Source organism: Scleropages formosus, chromosome 8, assembly GCF_900964775.1.
Source record: "Scleropages formosus chromosome 8, fSclFor1.1, whole genome shotgun sequence".
NCBI lineage: Eukaryota > Metazoa > Chordata > Actinopteri > Osteoglossiformes > Osteoglossidae > Scleropages > Scleropages formosus.
In genome coordinates, this window is record NC_041813.1 from 9,933,446 (window position 1) to 9,956,461 (window position 23,016).

At 42.4% G+C, this 23,016-nt stretch overlaps 1 protein-coding gene across 1 annotated transcript; it reads left to right on the forward strand.

Moving 5' to 3' along the window:
- The first annotated feature begins 646 nt into the window (after positions 1-646).
- LOC108942736 (MARVEL domain-containing protein 1-like) lies at positions 647-1,564 on the forward strand. Its single transcript, XM_018766204.1, has one exon. The coding sequence runs from the start codon at positions 834-836 to the stop codon at positions 1,323-1,325; it is 492 nt and encodes a 163-aa protein (XP_018621720.1). The 5' UTR covers positions 647-833; the 3' UTR covers positions 1,326-1,564.
- Positions 1,565-23,016: the final 21,452 nt, after the last annotated feature.

The following is a 23,016-nucleotide window of genomic DNA, read 5'->3' on the forward strand; positions in this document are numbered from 1 at the left end:
GCCAGAGGGGGAAGGGGACACACCCAGGACGGGACGCCAGTCCGTCACAAGGCACCCCAAGCGGGACTTGAACCCCAGACCCACCGGAGAGCAGGACTGTGGTCCAACCCACTGCGCCACCACACCCCCACGCAGTGATAGTCCTCCAACCTAAAATATAATGTACATATGTTTCCAACTAATGGTAGCAAGCACAAATAAATACATGTCGGTAAATGTTCATTGCTTGGAAAATTTCTAACTCAAATGTTAGCAACATGAGGTGCCAGTGTACTCGAATCATATGATTATAGAAAAAATAGTAAAATTCTTCACTCCTGTCATGGGTACAATTTCATATTTTACAGCTGTAGTCTACAAAAACATATACTGTATCAATACAGTTGAAACTTTCCTTTTTGTAATTTTGCATCTCTGCCAAAAGGTAAAGCTGATACCTCAGAGGGAAAGAGTTTGCTTTAACTCTTTAGGACAGATTTCCTCATATTTGTGTGTAAAACAGAAAGAGAAGCAATTGTACCATGGCTGAATCTCAGTTCCTGACAAATGTACACCAGAGGATGGAGGAAGAGGGAGGAGAAAAGGTTTGAATTTCAGACCGCACCCCCAGTTTCCTTCTTGGCTGTCCCACCCTATGTAAGAAAAGGGAGGGAAGAGGAGCTCGGCAGCCACCACAGAGGAAACGGAAGAGACGCAAGACTGAGAAGTTTTTGGAAATCTTTGAGACTGTGAACAATCTTCTGCTTACTCCTGGCTCTATACATCTATCTGGTGTTTTCTTTTGGCAAGTTCACCATCCCCTGGGAAGAGAAAAGTCACGAGAAGATAAGGACATGTCCCCCCAGCTGCCATCGGTGAGAAAGGGCTATTCAGAGTTCCTCAAGAGCTTCTTTGCAGTGACCAGGATCTTGCAGATTCTACTGGGTGCTGTGCTGTGGGCCACCATCGCAGCTAATAAGTATGAGGGTTCCATCCACTTTGTACTCTTTGTGGCTGTTTTCTTCTGGCTCCTCACAATGGCACTCTTCTTCTTAACGTTGCTGGGTAAGCAGGACCTGGTCCCCCTGGTGGGTGGTGAGCGCTGGCTGACCACTAATGCCGTGCATGACCTGGTGGCCACATTGCTCTACCTGGCAGCCACTGGCGTGATGGCTGACAAGACAAAGGAGAAGGTCTTCTGTACGCTGGAACATTACAAACACCCCTGCCCTTACAATGTGTACCTCACAGCTTCCATCTTCTGTGGCCTTTGTACAGCTGCTTATCTGGTTTCAGCTGTGTACAACTCCTGCAGAAAGTGCCGGGGCGAACAGACTGTGGTCTGAGCTTCTAAAACAAGCAGGCAAGATGGGGGAGGGGGCCAGCTTGCCTTCCTCATAAGCTAATGCCAAGCAGGGAAAGGAAGAAGGAGACTGTGTGGAGCTGCTCACGGCTGATACTTGGAGAAAGAGATGGACTTTTCTTACTAAACACAAAGCTTTACAAGGCAGAGTGTACAGGTTTGTTCATATTTGTTTCAGTGATATTTAATTGCATTATCAACTTCTGCCTCAAATCCATATATCTGGCATACTCTTCATTTGCTATGTATCTATGATAATTTTAAAAGAAATTATTAATTATCTAAAGATTTTAAGGGATAGCAAAAAAGACCTAGTGAATCAGAATAATTTTAACATGTTTGTTGCTATTGTATATATTTGCATTCTTCATCTTATGTTGTGGTTCTGACTCCAGCATGTTAAGTTTAACTTAAATGGCAAGCATGATAAAAATCTTGCTTTGTGTCCAGAATTATAAAATATACATTATATCCTATACATATACTATTTTCTGAATGTCAGAATAGATGATTGTGAAGTAGTATCATAGAAACTGTTGTTACTGAGTGATCTTATTGAAACTGACAGTTTTGGTTTTTTTCTAAGATTTTAAAAATGTAAACTGGGGCAAATGTTGACAAATAAAAGAATTATATTGTGACCTTTTTAAAGTGTAATTGCCATAGAAGTCTTTTTAACCCATCAATTTTAAACCACAAATTAAAGTTCAAGTTCAAGTTGTTCTTATTGTCATTCCTCTATATAGCTTGCATGCAGTGGAATGAAATGTCATTTCTCTGGAGACCATGGTGCAACACAGAACAGGAGTACAAGACAGTAAATAAATACACAGGACAGGATATGGACGCGGACATGGGCCGCGAACTGTAGGCAGTTTGTAGTGTATGGTGTCATGCTGGGTTAGCTTTGTCTGGACAGTACCTTTGGGTTCCAGAATGAAGGAGTAGAATGCAGCGATATGTAAGTACAAAAATATGGCCTTTGCTATGGTAAAAAACACCCAGAGCAGTGCAGATGGAGATATAATGCAGAGACACAGCATGGTGAAGCTTATACTAATGGGAATACATTCTAGGAATGTTATATCAAAGAGAAAACCAACGTGGGTGAAGCTAAAAGAGGCATAACCATGTAAATAAAAACATCACAAAATCAGTGTTCTTCAATATTATGGTGCTTTTTTACTTTGGGTATAAGAATATACCCATTACTAGGTATACAACAGTAAGGAGTATCAATATTGTTCAGGAAATTTAAAAATTCAAACAAATGACAACACCTTACACTTACAAGGAAACAAGAAATGCCTCCCAGAGGAAGGTTGCTGCCACAATGAGTTAATGTCATTTTCTGGAGAAGAATGAATAACTTTTCTGCTACATCCTGCATCATTCTAAAGAAATGGCCTGCCTTGGTGAGGGGAAGAGAGCATGTGCTCCGTTTTATGAGAGTGGAATGTGGAGAAGCCAGGTGGTCCCCCAGCTGTCTGTTTATCCCATTAGAGGAACTTAGCACTTTTACTACATTAAACATCATCCACTCTGAAGAACCTGACAGTGAGCTGGGGCCAGCTTTTTGAGACTCTGTAGTCCTCTGCAGTACAGAGGCCTTCTTGAAATGGCTGCACACACCCTAGTCTGTGACTTCTTGTCCCAGAGGACAATACAATGCTAATGGTCAACAGATGGACAAAAATTAATTATTTTTTAGAGTGGATATTTCTTTCTGAAGCAAAATTGCTGTTTACATTTTATCTTAAATAAATGAATAAACTTGTATGAAAGTCAGTCCTGCTTTTTTTCTAGTTGTTGATTTCTATTATAATAATGTGTAAAGACAGGTTGTATGCTTCCCCACTTTCTCCTCTAGTATGCTTTCTGTATATTAGTGCATGACCAGAAGAACATTAGAAAGCAAACTGGCTCCCAGGCTCCTTTGTTTTTTGACTAAGGCCAGACAGGATCTTGCCACAATCCAGAAGTTGCAAAGTGCTTATCAAATCAAATCATAACCCAGATATCACCTGACTGCATAAGCACTACAGACCATATCATATCATATTAGCTTTCTCAGTTCACTTCTCCTCTAGCAAGAAATGGGTGACAACCTGCTGTCCAAGAACAGTGTGCACCACATTGCACCTCAGAGCATTTATATGTCTGAGCTGCTGCATCTTAGATAGGCTGTGCTTTCCTTGTTAAAGGTCAAATGAAGACTACACAAAGAAAGCGGTATCCAATGTCAGATACATCAAGTCAGTGTTTTCCATCCCAGGTGGGTAATTTGGTATTTACCCAGGGAACAGAAGCAACCTTTTCTGGAACAGGGGGAGAACTGATTCCCACTCTCTCCCTTCTTCTCAGTGTTCCACATTTGACACTGATATCCCAGCAACACTTGCCTTAACTGTTAATTTCTTAAACTATTTCAGTTTTAAAGTAATTTTTCCTTGAAAATGTGATTTTTTTTTTAGTAAGGAGCTTTTCTGCCATATTGTAACAATCCACATTACGGTGTTTAGGCGGGAAACATGTTAAATGTACATAGTTGCATTATGGGGAAAAATGTGGAATGTAAGTATGCAACCATTGGGAGCACTTCTGGGGAAAATGATGGGGTGACCATATGTACCAGTGGGTTGAAAGACAGTCTGGAGGTGCTAAGGAGGCTGAGAAGTCTGGGTTGAAGCACAGATCCTGGAGAAAATGGGGTCCTCAGATGAAGAATGTTATTTCTCTGTGTACTGGTGTTTAATTAGATGTTTGCTATGAATGCTGCTTGTGTGTCCTTCTTTGCCCCATCTAAACTCATGGTACTGTGCGTCACATTGGTGTCAGAATGGGATAGGGCAGGATGAGGAGAGGGTGGATCAGAGAAGAGTTGAGCACCAAAGATGGAGAAAGGGAAATGGGTGCAAGAATAGAAGCCAGTGGAACCATGTGTGGTGAAAAAATGTATTTCTTCTGCCAAAACTGCAATGTGTTTCAATGAGTTCATTTGTGCATGGCTGAAAATAGCGATACTGACCAACTACGGGCATAGTTAAAAAGCATGACCTTGTGCTCCTCAGAAAAAGAACCCTCACAAACACCCCAAAGACTCTATCAGTCCAGTTGGAGACCTGCTGAATAGCAACCCCTTGAGAGTCTCCTGAGTATGGGGAGTAAATGGGCATTTTATATATAAATTAATATGCTATTCCATCACATGTTATTAAGCATTCTGTGTTCTTGTTTATTGAAAATAACTTAAGTGGGATGATGCTAATATCCCAGATTTTTGGCTTCATTGGCTATATGAATAATTTTTTCACTCTTTAACCTGATGTTTAAGCTTTTGTTCAGAAAGCGATTTTCAGCAAGGTATTCTCCTGCACATGTCAGTTGTTTAGTTATGTGTGGGAGGTCTTTATTTGACTAGATAAGCAACACTCTGTGGCCTAGACATCTATGTCACCAAGTGGTCTTCAGTGTTAAGTGCCAGGGAATGTGTCCTTACACTACTCCACCACTACACTCTTTGATAAAAAAGACATGGGCTGTATGGCTGGATAGAATGATTTAGCCATACCAAGCCCCGCTAACCACACTTCTCCCCCACAATGCTGAGGCATGCATTTTTCAGTGTGACTGGCTCCATCTAGCCTGCAGGGCTCCCTGTACTTCTCCTGTTTAGGGGAAGGGCAGGGGGGGGTTCAGATAAAAGTTTGAGGTAAAATGATTTCACATTATTACAGAGCCGAGGTATGGTTTACATAGACCTCTGTGTGTCTGTGTAGGCTAGTTAGGCTTCCGCGGTAAAAAAATGTGAACAACGTTCACATTGTGCACGTCTGCATCTATGTCTCTCTTCCTGCTGATGTAATGCACGCATTGTATTTTCTATGAAGTGTACGTTTCTTTGGAGTAAAGCATCTGCTAAATCAATAAATGTAAATATAAATGTAAACAACATTTTTCCTCTGCTCTTCAAATCAATTTGGGTGTGCAAAATTTAAACAAAACCAGAAGTACTATTTATATTTTGAGAAAACGCTTATCAAACATAGCATTTTCCCAGTGCACTTCTTGCAGTAACTATCCTCTATGGTATAAACTGAAGACATTTAAACCAGGCATTCCACATGTTATGTTTGTTGAACCCTGCATATGAGATATGATTGCAGTGTGAGATCTGTCTATTTTCTTGGGGTTAAGTCAAATCCATTTGATGTGGAAGTTGGACTCTGCCAAGGTTATGTTTTGTCTCTACTCCTGTTCATGATCTTCATAGAGAGGATATTAAGAAACAGCCAGATATTGCAGAATGTTGAGTTGTTGGGCTAAGAGTGCCATCTGTACAGTCTCATATGATGTCATGTGTTGTACAACTATGACCTTAAATTGTTTGCTGCCAAGTGTAAAGTAATGATGAAAATCAAAACCTCCAAATTTGAGGTCCAAAACCCAGGACAAGTTTGAGGAGTTGTCTCTTGACTGGCTAAGGAACACCTGGGGATCTCTCAAGAGTACATGGAGGCTGTTGCTGGTGAATGGATGGTTGAGGCCCATCTTCTTGGTTTGTTAACATCACAACCCTCATCAGAAATAGAGACCAGATGAAATGGAAAGACTGAGAAAATGTAAATGTAATAAATGTGTAACTCTCTCACATACACACACTTTCTGACCTGCTTGTCCCATACAGGGTCGCGGGGAACCGGAGCCTAACCCGGCAACACAGGGCGGAGGGCCAGAGAGGGAGGGGACACACCCAGGACGGGACGCCAGTCCGTCGCAAGGCACCCCAAGCAGGACTCAAACCCCAGATCCACCGGAGAGCAGGACCTGGTCCAACCCACTGCGTTACCACGCCCCCGGCTAAATGTGTAACTGTAATGGCTAATTAGAAATGAGGACACAGGACACGTGTTGTAACTATGTGCAATGCTATGTCTCTTAGACTGTGGCTATACCTAACTTAACATCCCCATTACTCTGAGCTACCTGCTGTAGTACAAACCATAGCCCAGGAATGGCACAATAACAGTGACACACATCAAACAAAAACAAAAAAAGGAATTCCTTTTTGAATCATATCAGACATGTCTTTCGCCCAGACATTTTCATCAAAAGGCCTAAAAAGCATGACACAACACTTCGGCATCAACCTAGATCTGAATCTTAAAATTTTAAATATTAGGCCGGCAAGGAAAAATATATTGTCATCAAATTGAAAATACAGGTTTACTACATAAAATCATGTTTTCAGACAAAGCCTTAGAGCTTTTAGTGGAACTGATATCATTTCCTCTAAAAGCCTTAGAGCTTTTAGTGGAACTGATATCATTTCCTCTCTGCCCTAGTCTAAATTGGTGTTCTGTTCCAGCACTGGTTGGCAGAAAGTTGTAATTTATGCCAGTTTGTTGAACTATTTATAGGACTTTGGAAAAACCAAATTTTCCTTTTCCTGCCAACTCACAGCAGATGGTAAGTATGTGTTATTAGCTGCATGAATTCATCGTCAAACTGTCTGGTTTGAAAAAGTCCTCTCTGTGAAGGAAGAAATCTTTGACATACCTATGCTTGGCATAGCCAGGGAGCATGTCCTTTATTTTCTTGAAAATTGTAGAGTGGCAAATATGGTGATATTCCCTTCTCTTAAAAACTTTGTCAGTGTAACGCAAACAATCAGGACTTGGGTCATAAAATTCTTGCTATATGAGACATCCTAGGCTGGTTAAAAGCAGCTTGTGTAAATTTTGACATCTCATATAAAGGACAGTAAAATCCCAAATGCAAAAATACTCAAAGATGTTTTTTCCAATGTGTGTTTCCAGGTTGCTGTGCTACCAGGGGACTGCGGTTTGCAGGGTGGTGTGATGATAATGATGCAGGGATGTGCAATGCCACACCAGCAGGAACACATCTTGAAGGGAGGATTTTTAAATGTGCTGCATGTGCTACAATTTTCCTCAGGAGATCTACACAGCTATGGGTTGTCTCAACTGGCCATGTGTTTTCTTTGTGGCAAAAAGGCTGGTGGACAAACCTCAAAGTGAAGTCTGCTGCCTACTGATACAAACCACCTAAAACTGACATTAGCTAAACATAAAAGGCCATCTGAGGTGCTGATGCTTACCGTGTCAGTGGACACACTATGGCCTCCAAAATAGCTTTCATCGTACTGCAATTAAATGTTTTCTGAGCAGCTTCCGGCAGGGTGGACATTGACAGCACTGCCTGGGTATACAGCTGAAATAATAATTATAGTACATAGACTGTTCAGTATCTTTGAAGCCTCAGTAAATGGTGGTGTATGTGTGTGGCATCTCTGTGAATCGTGTGTGTGTGTGCGAGCTCCAACAAACAGACAGGAGGAGAAACAACAGCAAGGGCTCAGGGCTGTTTTCCTTGCATTGCACAAATTTTTCTCCCCCAATGCAATGACATGCAGTGAAAAAAATGTGGGCCAACAATCAAGTTTACAAAGCACAACAACTAAAAATATGATTATACTAAAACAACGTTCATAAGAACAAATTTAAAACAAGCTGCCATCTAATGGTAGTTTTTAAAGTAACAGGAGCAGAACCAGTCAAGTCAACCTTGAGTCAAGTTTCTAACCTTAACAAACCTCACTACAAGCATTCCTTGCATAACAAGATTAATTCGATTTGTGAAATCACCGTATCAGGCAAATTCCTGTGGCAAGGGGTTTAAAATTTGGATTAAATAGTTCCCGGATGATATGTGTTACCGAAAATTCAATAAAGTACCAAAGTAAAAAGTTCTTAATGCATGACAATGATAACACAAACATCCATCCAATTCATATGATTGCAATAACTGCTTCTCCTGAGTAGGAATGTGAGGATTTTGAACCTATCCTGAAAGCATTGGGCACAAGGCCCTGGACAGGATGCCAATCCATCACAGGATAGTCATTCTCTCTCTCTGTCACAGATATACACACTCGCCCAATCACACACTAAGGATAATTTAGGGCTACCAGTTCACCAGAACTGCTTGTCTTTGGACTGTAGGTGGAAACAGGAACACTCAGAGGAAACCATCGCAGACACATGGAGAACACACAAACTCCACACAGTTTGAGCAGGGACTGAATCCACATCCTCTTGCACCACCCAGGTGCTGTGCCAATGTGCCACTCTATAACATTTAACATGTTTTAAATACACACACATTTTCTGAACCGCTTGTCCCAGACAGGGTCGCGGGGAACCGGAGCCTACCCAGCAACACAGGGCGTAAGGCCAGAGGGGGAGGGGACACACCCAGGACGGGACGCCAGTCCATCACAAGGCACCCCAAGTGGGACTCGAACCCCAGACCCACTGGAGAGCAGGACCCGGTCCAACCTGCTGCGCCACCCCACCCCCATGTTTTAAATATTTGTACAAAATTACAATTTTCATTCATTCATTCATTCATTCATTATCAATAATCACTTTGAATTAATGAAAATATTACAGTATTGAACCTTTAAATTCACTTGTACGATATTGTATTTACTTTAATTGAGGGCTGGGTCCAGCCAAGCTACTACATTATTGTACAGTACTATGCCAGTAAAAACACCAAATGTGACACATTATAAAACAACATGCTGACTTCAAACAGTTTTTACATTTACATTTATTCATTTAGCAAATGCTTTTCTCCAAAGCGATGTGCGTCTCAGAGAAAATACAATATGTGCAAATACATTAACAGAAAGAGAGTTTTAGATGCAGATGCGTGATTCCAAAGTACAGTTAGTTTGTTACTTTTCACAATGTGAACCAATGAATGTACATCACACGAGTAGCTGCATAAAACTTTATCCGAATATCACCGAATATATATATATATATATATACACACACACACATTTTCTGAACCGCTTGTCCCACATGGGGTCGCGGGGAACCGGAGCCTACCCGGCAACACAGGGCGTAAGGCCGGAGGGAGAGGGGACACACCCAGGACGGGATGCCAGTCCGTCGCAAGGCACCCCAAGCGGGACTCGAACCCCAGACCCACCAGAGAGCAGGACCCGGTCCAACCCACTGCGCCACTGCACCCCCTACTATATATATATATATATATATACACACACACACACACACACACACACACACACACACACACACACACACACACACACACACACACACACACACACACAGAGAGTATAATATAATTGCTATATAAACATCGTTATATTGCAGGAGTAGCTGTATGAAGGTTTATCTGTTCTTTAACAGTGTTTTACAGTCAGTTAGTATGTTTTACACAGTCCAAATTCAAACACGGGGGGTGTGGTGGTGCAGTGGGTTGGACCGGGTCCTGCTCTCCAGTGGATCTGTGGTTTGAGTCCCGCTTGGGGTGCCTTGCGACGGACTGGCACCCCGTCCTAGGTGTGTCCCTTCGCCCTATATTGCCTGGTTAGGCTCTGGTTCACTGTGACCCCCATATGGGACAAGTGGTTCAGACGATGTGAGATGCGAGAAATTCAAATACCTTTTGTTACAGCAAAGGTTTCCATGGAGAAGTGCTCCTGCGACCTTTGACTTCCAGCTGAGGTGCGCTCACTGGGCAGCCTGACGCAAGAAGGAAAGCGAGCACTTACAGCGCCCGTCCACACGGTGTCACTGTAGGCCTACTTTCTTAAAGGTTTAGCTCCGTAGATTGACATTCCACGCATTGCACTGACGTTTGCCTTTATTCGTTTAACAGACACTTCTCCAAAGGCACGTACACCTCTCAGAAAACAAATGTTGCCAGATTTCAACATTGTAACATTTCATTTACCTAACATTTGGCCTTCTTAGAATTTTTGTGATACTTCATGTAGTCAGACCTTTCACACCGATGAACACAAATTTGGCCTATAATGCTTTTTCTAAATAAGTTCCAGGTTAACTCACCTTTGCCACACTCTAGTACACGGTACTTTATGGCAGTATGACACAAACAGCGAAAGGCATTCTGCATTATTGTTACAGGACCACACTCTTCTGGCAAAACTCAACAAAAACACAGATTTTCCCTTTTTCGAAACAGATGTGACTCTCCTGTTCATTTCCACTCACCTTCAGCTCATATCACTATCACTATCCTGGAACGTTGGAAACTTGACCTGTTTAGGCCAAATACTTTATCACAATGAAACATTTTTTAAAATTTAATTCTGGATAAATAATTACAGCTCATCAGTGCTATTGTGGACATGAAATTCTGCACACGGCCTTGCCTTCCCTTATGTTGTGGTTTTAGAGTGCCTAGCTAAAGTTTCATGGACAGGAGTTTGGAGAACAGACTGTTTCACTACCAGGATGACAACATTATATGTTATTAGTTTGACATAAAGGGGGGCGTGATGGCGCAGTGGGCTTGGCCGGGTCCTGCTCTTTGATGAGTCTGGGGTTTGAGTCCCGCTTGGGGTGCCATGCGATGGACTGGCGGCCTATCCTGGGTGTGTCTCCTACCCCTCCAGCCTTGTGCCCTGTGTTGTTGGGTTAGGCTCTGGTACACTGTGACCCCACTTGGGACAAGCTGCTTCAGCCAGTGTGCATGTGCATGTGTAAGTTTGACATAAAAACAGAACATCTGATCTGGAGGGTCATGATGGGTAATAAGATGAATTTTCTTATTCCTATGGTATCTGATTTATGCTTTTCTGTATTATATTATGTAATCCCTATATACAAGGGTCAATCAAAAAGTATTTGAAATAATCTGTATTCAGATGAATATAGATTATTATGTACTTTTTGACTAAAATGGCTTAAACATGTATGTGGTGTGACCATTTTCAGAATTGTTCTGACACTCACCCTAGCAACTGTACTAGTAAAGGCCCAGTTGAAGCACACACCTCAAGTGACTTTTTGAATTCCACGTATTATTTCATCAAACTATGGATTATGATACAAAGCAACAGAAATTTGTTTTTGGTTTAAATGAGAACAGCATTTCCAGTTGAGTCACATCTTGCAAGAACTGGGAACAGAAACTGCATGCTGGGTGGAGCTGGATAACTTACTTTGAGACAGATACACACTGCATAACAATGCGTAACAGCTTCTGTGGGATGTGCTCATGGGGTTCGACACAAGTATAGAAACACTAAAGTATCATCTTTACAATGACCTTGCTTCTTTCTCTCTGGGAACTGACAAGAGATATGTGTTTTGTGGTGCCACATATTGAACACAAATTCAGGCTAGATATTTAAGGTTCTAATACAATGAGCATGGTGAACATAAAGGAACAGCAGAACAGTGTATCTGTAAGACATATTTTTGATTGATTACATTTGACAATGTTAATTAGCTGGTTGCATAAGACTTCCATGCTTTCTTGAGCTACATTGAGCAGGGAAAGGTGTGTGTATACAAATGTCCCCCAGAGCCAACATCTCTTGAGTCTGAAGGTGTTTCCAGATTTGTGAATGATTGGAAGCCTGGAAGTTATAGTGTCCCTAAGACTTCAGGAGCAGATGTCTGAAAGGTTCAGTTTTTATGTATCAGAAAATTTAAAATAATTTAACATTTTGTACTGAAAATTTATAATAACAAATACTGGTCATGTAGACCGTTGAATCAGAAGAATACCTATCATTATAACCGTAAAGCAATTGTCTGCTATCCTTGCAGCAAGTACTTTGTGTGTAATCCAGGTGTTCAATGTATAATATTATAATTTAGCTATATATGAAGACTCTTGGATACAAGTGAAGGTCTCATTTCTCAGAAGATGCCCATTCTGGACAGGCTGTCCACACATTAAATGTAAAAACAATGAGTTACTTGAGTAGGTAGCAGCCAACCAGTGGCACCCCTTTCTCCACCTATTTCTTCTGAACTTCTGAAATTGAAGAGAACCTGAAGTACAAATGAATAAATAAAAACTGAATAATGAATAATGATTATGAATAAAGTTATGTAAATTATGACTGCTGTGTTAGCAGTAAAGTTCAGGTGCTCACATTTCCTGACTGAGGGCTGCTGATGTTTAGACAAGGCATTTCCCTGTTGATAACTTGCATATTGCTCCTTCTATCAGGCTGAAGAGACCCACAGAGACAACGCTGGCCCAGCCAGAGCCTGGTTGAACAGCAGGAGAGAATTGTTAACTGAAGCCTTGCTTATTTTATTAAATGTAGTCAAGTCAAGTGGCTTTATTGTCATTTCAGCCATATACAGCTGGTACAGTATACACTGAAACAAAATAACGTTCCTCCAGGACCATGGTGCTACATAAAACAACACAAAGCTACCTATACAGGACTACATAAAGTACACGTTTGCAAACAGCACAAGACAGTACAGTAATTAACAAAACAATAAACACAGTAAAAACAGAAAATATTACAATATAATAAATAATATGTAGTTTTCCATTTCAGCATAGCACATCTGCTCAGTGAAGGCAAATAAACAAAGCACTATGGTATGGCTAATCTGACAGCAAATGCCAAGGTTTTTTAGTGTTTGCTGTAATTGAATAAGAGATATGGCTGATTTTCTGTGTGAGTTATAAATACACAAAAGTGACCATCTGAAGCTTTGATGCCATGGCGGGGGTCGGGAATGAGCAACGTACTCAGGTGCGGGCTTGTCGTTTTATTAAAAAGGGTTATCACAAAGAGTAGTTGGAGGTCAGGCGAAGGTCGATCAATCTGCAAATGTGGCCCAGGGAAAATACAATACTTGTAATGAAGGAGACAATCCAAAGATCATAGCAAGGAAACACAAAACAAGGAAAAACGGAACAAGAGTGAAGAGTGCTGTGGTTCCTTGTTGGAGGTTCCGCGCTGAAAAGCTTCCGGGACCCGCGTTTATGCAGTGTTCCATAGATTGGCTGCAGGTGTTGCTAAGTAGCCGGTGGATGAGGGAGCGACAGTACCCCCCATACAGGTGGCACCAGCTGCCCTATGCCGAGAAGGGGGATGCCCCGGGGACGAGGTGCTTGCTGGTCCAGGTGGTTCCTGCGGAAATCGACAATCAGAGTGGGGTCCAAAATGTTGAGCAGCCACCCAAGACTGGACCATATCCCTCCCAATCCACCAGATACTGCATTCCCCCCCCCTTCCCAGTGCCGGGAATCCAGTAACGCTCGTGCTGCGTAGGCTGCTTCTCCATCAACCTGCATCGGTGGAGGAGGAGTACTGTCGGCAGATAACTGGAGGAGAGAGGTGCTGCATGGCTTGAGCAGGGAAACATGGAAGATAAAAGTAAGTAAAAGTAAATAACTGGTGTCACCTGACAGAGTACCTTATAGGGCCTGATGTAACAAGGACCATACCCTCTGCCCAGGCACAAATGACAGGATACATCGATGCTGGTCCGCCTGCCTCTTGTACTGTTTGGTGTGCACCTGAAGGTAGTCCTGGACCGATCACCTGCTCTCCTGGTACCATTCGTCCACGATGGGCAGCTGGCTAGAGGCAGTCTGCCAGGGGAATAATGCAGGTTGGGACCCCAATATGCACTGAAAGGACGACAGACCTGTAGAGGCGTGGGACAGGGTGTTGTGGGCGTATTCCACCGAGGGCAGGAACTGGGCCCACTGGTGTTGCTTCTGGGTGCAATAAGATTGTAGGTACCAGGAGATGTCCTGCTGAAGGCGTTCCACTTAACCATTGACCTGTGCATGATACCCCGAGGTTAGGCTTACCTTGACCCCCAGTTTGTCTCAGAAGGCCCTCCACAACCTGGATGTAAACTGGGGATGCCTGACTGAAATGACGTCTTCAGGTAAGCCGAACAGCTGGAACACCTGCTGGAAAAAGGCTTTGGCTGTTTCCAATGAGGTTGGCAGTTTGGGGTGCGGGATCAGGTGACAGGCTTTAGAAAAACGATTGACTAAGGTGAGAATGGTGGTCTTACCTTTAGACGGGGGATGTCGACCAGGAAATTCACAGTCACATGAGACCATGGACAGGAGGGGACCGACAGAGGTTCTAGCAGGGTCTTAGCCTGAGAGCATGGGGCGCAGGCCTCCAAGTATTCTCGAACGTCTTGGTGTTCTTGGAACAGGGCTGATAAGACACTGTGAAACTGAATCTGGTGAAAAACAGAGCCCAGTGGGCCTGATGGGTGTTGAGTCGGTGGGCCTTTTGTAGCTACGCCAGGTTCCAGTGATCCGTTAAAACCGTGAAGGGACGAATGGCACCTTCTAGCCAGTGCCTCCACTCATACAGCGCTAGTTTGATGGCCAGCAGCTCTCTGTTGCCAATGTCATAGTTCCTTTAGGCTGGCAGTTTGTGAGAAAAAATATGCTGAGAGAGGACTCCTCCCACCCCTGCGAGGGAGGCATCTACCTCGACCATGAACGGCAAGGAAGGGTTGGGGTGTTTAAACATGGGGCAGAGGTGAACTGAGCCTGCAGTTCCCGGAAGGCGCGGTTGGTGGGCTCAGCCCAGTTCAACTGGGGACCCTTGTTCTCAGGAAACGTTGAAGTGCCTTAACCGTGGTGGGCCTGGGCTAGTCCAACATGGCATGGACCTTCTTGGGGTCCATGGTCACTCCCTACTTGCTGAGGATGTATCCCAGGAAGGACACCCGGGATTGATGGAACAGGGACTTCTTTCTCTTGACATAGAGATGGTTCTGGAGTAGCCAACGCAGCACTCCCCTCACCTGCTGTATGTGTTGTGCTGGGTCTGGGAGAAGATCAAGATGTTGTCCATGTACACCAGCACACTTTCATTGACCAGGTCCCCGAGAACGTGATTTACAAACGTCTGAAACACTGAGGGAGCATTGGACAGACCAAACAGCATGACTAAGTATTCATAATGCCCCAGGGAGGTGCTGAATGTGGTCTTCCATTCGTCCCCCTCCTGAATATAGCTGAGATAGTAGGAATTTCTCAGATCCAACTTGGTGAATATAGTGACCCTGTGGATTCTCTGTAAGGCAGAGGTAATCAGGGGTAACGGGTGCAGGTATCGGACTGTGATGGTGTTCAACCCCCTGTAGTTGATACAGAGGTGCAGGCCCCCCATCTTTCTTCTCAATGTAGAAGAACCCAGCAGATGCTGGGGATGTAGACAGCTGAATGATCCCTGCAGTCAGTGCCTCAGTGATGTAGTTCCTCATGGCTTCCTGCTCAGGGAGCAATAGAGGATACGTGTGGCCCCGTGGAAGAGTGATCCCAGCTAAGAGGTCTATTGCACAGTCCCAAAGCTGGTGTGGTGGGAGTTCAGCTACTCATTTCTTGCTGAAGACCTCCCAAAGATCTTCATACTCAGGAGGGACCTCCACTTGTAGAGCCCCTTCTAGCCCTTTAACCGAGGTTGCCTGACACGGAAGGTGTAGACATGAATGTGTGCATTGTGCTCCTCGGGATACTAGTTCCGCAGTACTCCACCAAACATCGGGTTGGGCCGCATCAACCAGGGGAAACCCAGGATGACCGGAGTGTCTGGGGTGCGAATGAGAAAAACACATCAAGTCCTCCTTATGCCATGTCCCTACCGTCACGCGGAGGGCTCTAGTGAAGGATTCCACCACACCTGAACTTAGGGGCTGCCCGTCCAAGGTACTTACTCATAATGTTATATCACATTCTTTTCTCATAATGTCGTTTGCCCGAGCGAAAGTGACGTCCATAAAACACCCAGCTGTCCCTGAATCTACCAAGGCATGGGTACTCGCCTTGTTACCTGGCCATGCAAGGGTTATCGGCACGGTCAGTTGCCGGGAATGAGAAAAGGGACTGACCTGTGGTTCTGGGTGGGTCCCTCGTAGTGGACGCACTGGGCAGGAGGAGTGAAAGTGACCAGGGGCACTGCAGTACAGGCACAGGCAATCCTGGAGGTTGCATCATCACTTATCAGGGATCAGTTAACTCTGGTTGATCTGCATTGGTTCGGGACCCTCCTCGAGGGAAGTAGTAGCTGATGCCACTGCCCACTACCTCGGAGTTCTGTCATGGGCTAGGTTATCCACCACCACGGCTGTCTCCACGAAGCAGTCCATGGTCCACTCTTCCCTGCAATAGGCGAGCTTAGGCTGGAGGCAGGGTTGGAGCCTGTTCTGAAAACACACCAGCAGGGAGGCAATGCTCCACCCAGTTTGTTCCGCCAGTGTCTGGAACTCCAGTGCATATTCAGCCATGGAGCAATTGCCCTGCCTGAGCCGCAAAAGACGGTTGCTGGTGGTTTGCACAAAGAGCAGGTGATCTAAAACCGCTTCAGATTTCTTGCAGAATTTGGCATACGTATTCCTGGTACGGGTGTGTGAGCCCGCCATTGTCCATTGCCGTGCTGGTCTGGTCTGGAGCGCCATCAGGTAGGCAATCATTGTTTCATCCATCTGGTAGAATGGGGGGGTGCACTAGTGAACAACAGCTCACACTGCATGATGAACCCTTGGCAATTTTCAGGCGACCCATCATACCTTTTTATATATCCGTTGGTATGGTCATTTTCCTCACTGTTACTTCCCTAACCATCACTTGACTTTTAGCTACCATATTTGAAATTAAGTATATAATGACTACATTGAGAGAATATCCTAATTTATATACTCTAGCAATTGCATAAAAATTCTTAAAGAATACTGTCTATGCTGCTTTACTCTGTAGTTATATGATTTATTCATATTTTTCTGTTTTAAAATCATTTACATAATGAAATTTTTGTAGTTATTTTTCTTGAAATTTTTGGAATGATTGTACTTTCTTTTTTACCTGAAATGGCAATGAGCTGTAGATCCCAGAGCTCATTATTTTTTAAAATGAGAATGGATTTCTTTGTTGGGATGATAGCATTCTAGCCAAAATGTATTTACATTTCCTGTCCTTCATGAACACAAACTTAGAAATGTAAAATGCACTCATATAAAAATTTTGATTAATGTTTTCAATGTTGGTGTCTGCAGGATTTGCATATCCTTGAAAACTTTTCCTTAACTCTTTGTTTGCCTGTCCCTGATCTTTCTTGAAGGCCTACAAAGCCTGCCCTTTACTGCCTGTGGCTCGGTGTTCTATCTATCTATCTATCTATCTATCATGCAGGATAGGCAATGCACCTGAACACATCGTCACAGTTCTCTCTTTATTCCCTAGATCCTCTGTGCTCAGTTGTCCTCAGAGTATCCTGACCTAACTGCTTTTTTTGCGCAAAAACTCTAAGCTGCAAAACTAATGACAATAGTTATCCCAGCATGAAACCTCTCATTCACATCACCCTTCACTGCTACCTCAAGTATCTCATTTGCATTTTCTTTGAACTGGATCCACTCATAACTCTTATTGGCCTGAGGCTACCTGATCTGACACCTTTCTGCTTCTCTATTTATGGAATAAGTAGTTTGTGTCAAATGGAAGTTCTGGGCACAGGATGGTGTGTTGCCTTTTGGTCTGGCCCTTCCTGGATTTCACCAGAGGTGACACCTGTCTTCTGTGACACCTGGGCTACTTGCTAGCTTTTAATCTTAGTCTGGTGGCTCTGACAAACCTTGGAGAGATCTGGACTCATTTTCATTTGTGCAGATCCAGTTTCTGATAACCTGTAATCCCTCTCCTGTTGCCCCTGAGTTGATCTGGCCATAGTGTAATATGATTGCCTTTCTCAGAAGAAGGTCACTGGCCAGGCTGCCAACCTTACCTGTTGAGACTGCCATCTCTCTGCTAGCTGCCACCAGACTGTGCTTACTTGTCAACCAGCCTACTCCTACTTGTCACTGGACACCACAGTTCATATGTTTATTATATACAGTGCATTCAGAAAGTATTCAGACCCCTTCACTTTTTCACATTTTTTATGTCAGAGCCTTATGCTAAAATTGTTAAAATTCATTTTTCCCCTCATCAATCTACACTCAATACCGCATAATGACGAAGCAAAAATTAGATTTTCAAAATTTTTCTTTTTTTTTTCAAAAATAGAAAACTGAAATATCACGCTGACATACTGTAAGTCCTTTGAGACACACTCCACTGTCATCACCCAGTCATTAGCCATTTATTTTTAATTAGCAGGAGCAGAAAGCCTGTGATGGGGAAACTTGGAAAAGTGAAGCAGAAAAGTACACTGAAAATCTATATTACAATGACCCGCGTTACTGTGTTTAGGCAGGAAGATTGTTTATTGTAAATAGTTGCATTATGGGAAAAATGTAAAATGTAAGTGTGCAACCACTGGAGGCATTTCTGGGGGAAATTATAGGGTGACCGTGTTTGCCAGTGTTTTGAACAAAAGTCAGGGTGGAGTGCTAAGCAGGCTGGGAAGGGTGGCTTGAGGCGCAGGTCCTAGAGAAAATGGAGTCCTCGGACCAAGAATATTATTTCTCTGTGTGCTGGTGTTAATAAACTGTTCAAGATGAATGCTCTCTGCATGTCCTTCTTTGTCCCATTCAAACCTATGGTGCTGTATGCCACAATATTAAAAGGCACACAAACAAGCAACTAAAGGATGTTTTTTAAAGGTTCAAATCATTTGATGAATCTTTTCTGCACTGGCAGGGTGAGGCAAACATGTTTATTTAGATCACAGCGAAGTGCAGGGTGTACAGGGAGTCTTTCTGCATGCAGAAACGCAGCACGTTGCTGCAGTACTTGTTCTAACGCTACCAACAAATTGGAATAATTAACCTAAAGCTGTGTCCAAGTCCAAGACACACAAAAACGCTGTAAGAACACACTTAGCAATGGGTGTGGACAAGAAGGCTTAATTTTTGGATGTCAGGTGCCAGGCTATGGTAGGGAGTTTAAATAGGGCCCTTTACCACTACAAACATTTGCCCCCGTGGTGTAGGTAGGGTGAGCTCAGGCTTCAGCTCCATGGGGCTGTTGATCACTGTGTACCTCTGTACTCAACTCATAATTGTCACACGGTCCCAGCACATAAGAGATGTTCTCTTGTGAGGAACAGTCTTTCAGTTTTTTCTCCTCATTTAATTTCTCTTAATGGCTACTGGCCTTTTTGCCTGTGCAGTTATTCTATAATCAGAGTGATGGATGGGGGAGTGAGAAGTAGTAGAAGGCAAACCTCAGGCAACTTTACTCTCTTCCTGTAACTGCAAAGTAAAGCAGTAAAGGGTTTGCTGGTACAGGATACATAGGTTAGCAAGCAGATTTACTTGCAGCATTCTCTTCTCTTTCTGTATGAATACTCTGCACACAACACTTTCTGTAATTTGGTTCTTTATGTCCAAAATCTCATTAAAACCCATTTAACACTTTCCCCTTGTCTGTTTGTGAGTCTTCTGTCTTTACTTTATTTCTGGAAGAGCAGATTACAGACAAATTATATAGTCTGTTTTTAAGGTCATTTCACTTTCCACTTGAAGCCGGCTCAAATTGCAGTTCAGATTGCAGCTCCCTCTTACTTTTCAGGGTCTGTTTGCTCTCCGTTGCTCTATAATTCAGGTATAACTCTTCATTTAGCCATAGTTTAAGAGGAAAGCAGCCTGAATTTAGTGCTTCAGCAATATTGATAAAAAGAATTCAGCAGATTGATTTGAAAAGGTATGAATTAAAGTTGTACTTGCAGTGTGGCAACCTCATATAATGATATCCTGGGCTACAGCTGTAAATCTAACTAGACTATATTAGCAAGTGTTAAAATTTTCTATTTACATTCACAAGTCGGCATAAGAAGCAAACTGAAAGAAGCATTTCACATTCAAAGTAAATCAGAAAGAATTTCAGCTGTTCTTCTTTTTGACAAGTCCCTTTAACCAGATAGGGGACCTGCCTCTTTGTCTTACAGGTATCTTCAGTGTCAGGGAAAGTTTTTGTTCAGTCAAATGATTTACTGAAGCTGAGCACTGTACAAAATGGAAATATGGCAATGTGGTCCACCCAGAGTCTACCAACATCAGAGGACCTGAAACTGTATTGATATCGATACAAGCAAATTGTTTACTACATGTAACAGAGTAAGATGCTACATAATACAATGATTGTCAGTAACTGCTTGTCCAAGTCATGGTCACAGTAAGCCAAAGACCATCTTGTAAACACAAGACACTAAGCTAGTGAAGGGTACACACTGGATGGGACTCCAGTCCATCCCAGGGTAGCCACTCACATGCACACTCACTCACTCACTCACTCACTCACTCAGTAACACATTATGGTCAATTCAGAATTCCCAGTTCACCTGAAACACAGATCTTTGTACTGTGGGAGGAAACCCTAGTACTAGAAACAAACTCACACAACTCACACAAATATGGGAAGAACATACAAACTTCACACTGGCTGAACTGGATTCAAACAAACGTCAAAGCAGCGAAGAACTGTAAAACAGGTGTGGCACTGTGTTGACCCAATGCTGTAGACACACAGAGACTACAGTTACAAATTGAATGAAATTACAATAAAACACAGAAGTGGAATTAATAACATATTAAGTACAGAATTTTTGTTTTAATTCATGTTTAGAAAAAGCAGTAATTCTTTCAGAAGGTGAATAAACCAGGTTTAAGTAAATGGCATGTTTAGGGTGCCCAGAAAGGAAATCAAAGGAGAAGGTGCAAGGTCATATGTGGGCACTATCTATTCAGCCTGTGGTTCCTTTTTCAAAATACAGTTACAGTAAAATCAGTTGAGTGAACATATTCATATTAACAAAGGAATGCTATTACAGAGACATTCACTCTGTTTTGAATTCCCACATCCATCTAAGGGTCCTTGAAGGAACACTTGGAACCTGCTGTTATATTACAAGGATTTATTTTCCATCATAACAAACACTGTTGTTAAGTATTGTATGTATATAGCGTGAATGAAACATTTTGTTACACTGCAGTTCTACCAGATAAATCTTTTAAATCTAAATTCAGTGCTAATTTTGTTTATTGTGTAGACACCCTAAACAATTTTATTACCACCTGGGACATTAAAACTTTGTTTACTATTAATGAACTTCCTCAGATGCTAAGAAGAAATGTATTTAAATTTAATGTTGGAACTGAATACTAAATTAATTCTTAATTTTCATTCAAATATTTACTCATGTATTTCCAAACATAAAACCCTTTTATGTTGCCATGTGGAGCATAACATAAGCAAAACTTATTTATTCTAGTTAGGTTACATAAAATAATTGTCATTCCTACCGTGAGCACCTCCTGGAGATAAGGCAAGCAAACCTGAGGTCTAGCTGAAGTTTAAATAGGAGAAAGACACCACCAGGGAGATCTCGTTGGAGCATACACACCTTTTACCCATGCTTCATGCTGTTTTGAGCGTCAAGACAGTAATTACCAACCCCTGCTTCATCCTCAACCACAGTTTTGCTCCTGTCCAGTGCATCTCCAGATGCCTGCAGGGATGGGGAGTACCTGTTCTCAATGTTTGTTTGCATATAGGTTGACACTTGACCTATATCTGAATCATTAGTTTTGATTAGTATTGACTTCATCTCTTTAAAAAAAGGTCTATTAAAAAGGAAGCCCCTCCACTCCTCATCCTAGAGCTGTCTACCTACCTGACCTTGATCCCGAGCACATCCACGTCCATAAAGACTTCTCTGATCCCAACCTGGTTTGCATCATGACAATGATCTTGCTCTCCATCTCTAAAACTCTGACTTGGGTCCATCATCAGCTCTGTTTCTGAGTCTTATTTATAACAATAATTTCTTTAGTTATAATTCAACCATGTAAATCAATCAAAGCTGGTCAGATAGAAAATAATAGTTTTTTTAAAAAAGGCACAAAATATTTTTATGTACAAAATCAAGAACAATTGAATACTAGAAAAAATGATAAAGATTTCACATAGAAGAAAACATTTCAATTAAATGCTGGCTTTACAGAGTCTGTGTTAGAGAATTTGAAATTAATTCTCTGGCTTATTTGATTTTGTTCATCATGCAGATATTTCGGGCTGTCATAGAATAGGATTCTCATGGAGTAGGTGAACTGTGATGCAGTGAGAATCACTGACATCTCAAAATCTGTGGTTGTGGCCTTGAATATCTAGCCTTGACATGGTCTGCATGGAAATGCTTTTTCTTCTGGAGCTCACATGGAGGTCCACCAGGTGTTCAGGTTTCCTCCTAAAGTTCAAAGCTTGCAATTCAGGCATACTTCTGATGAAGTTTCCCTTTGTTCTAGTCACTACAGATCTATTTGAACAAAAGCAGTAAATGAACTGGAAGGGAGTTAGAGGGATAGCAATCCAAAATATCAGGAAATGAATAGGAATAGTTAAACTCAGTTATTCATAATTGATAACCATTAAAATAGGGTCATAGTGGTCTGAGGTGTATTTTGGAAGCAAAGGGCACAAGACTGGGCAGGGTACACTCTGGAAAAGATGCCAGTCCACTGCAGAATGGCCACATACAGCCACTCACAGGTGCACAGATTATGTGCATTGTGGAGTCACCAGTTGGCCCAAAATGCCTGTCTTCAGACTGATGGGAGGAAATTGGAGAGTATAGGAATAGTGTGGGCTTATTCTGGGTATAAAATAAATACAAATCTGTTAATATGTACTGTGAAGTACTGGCATCCCATCCAGGCTGTGCCCTCCTCAGCCTTGCATCCAATGCTTCTGTGACTATGCTGGGGACAAGCAGTCATTGAAATTGAATGGATGTTTATATACTCTAAATTACTTTGTTCTTGTTGAGGAACATTAACATCGAATAATTTAAGGAATAAATAATAAAAACAGGGAGCCAGCTTGAAATCTTATTAATTGATTGCTGCCTCATC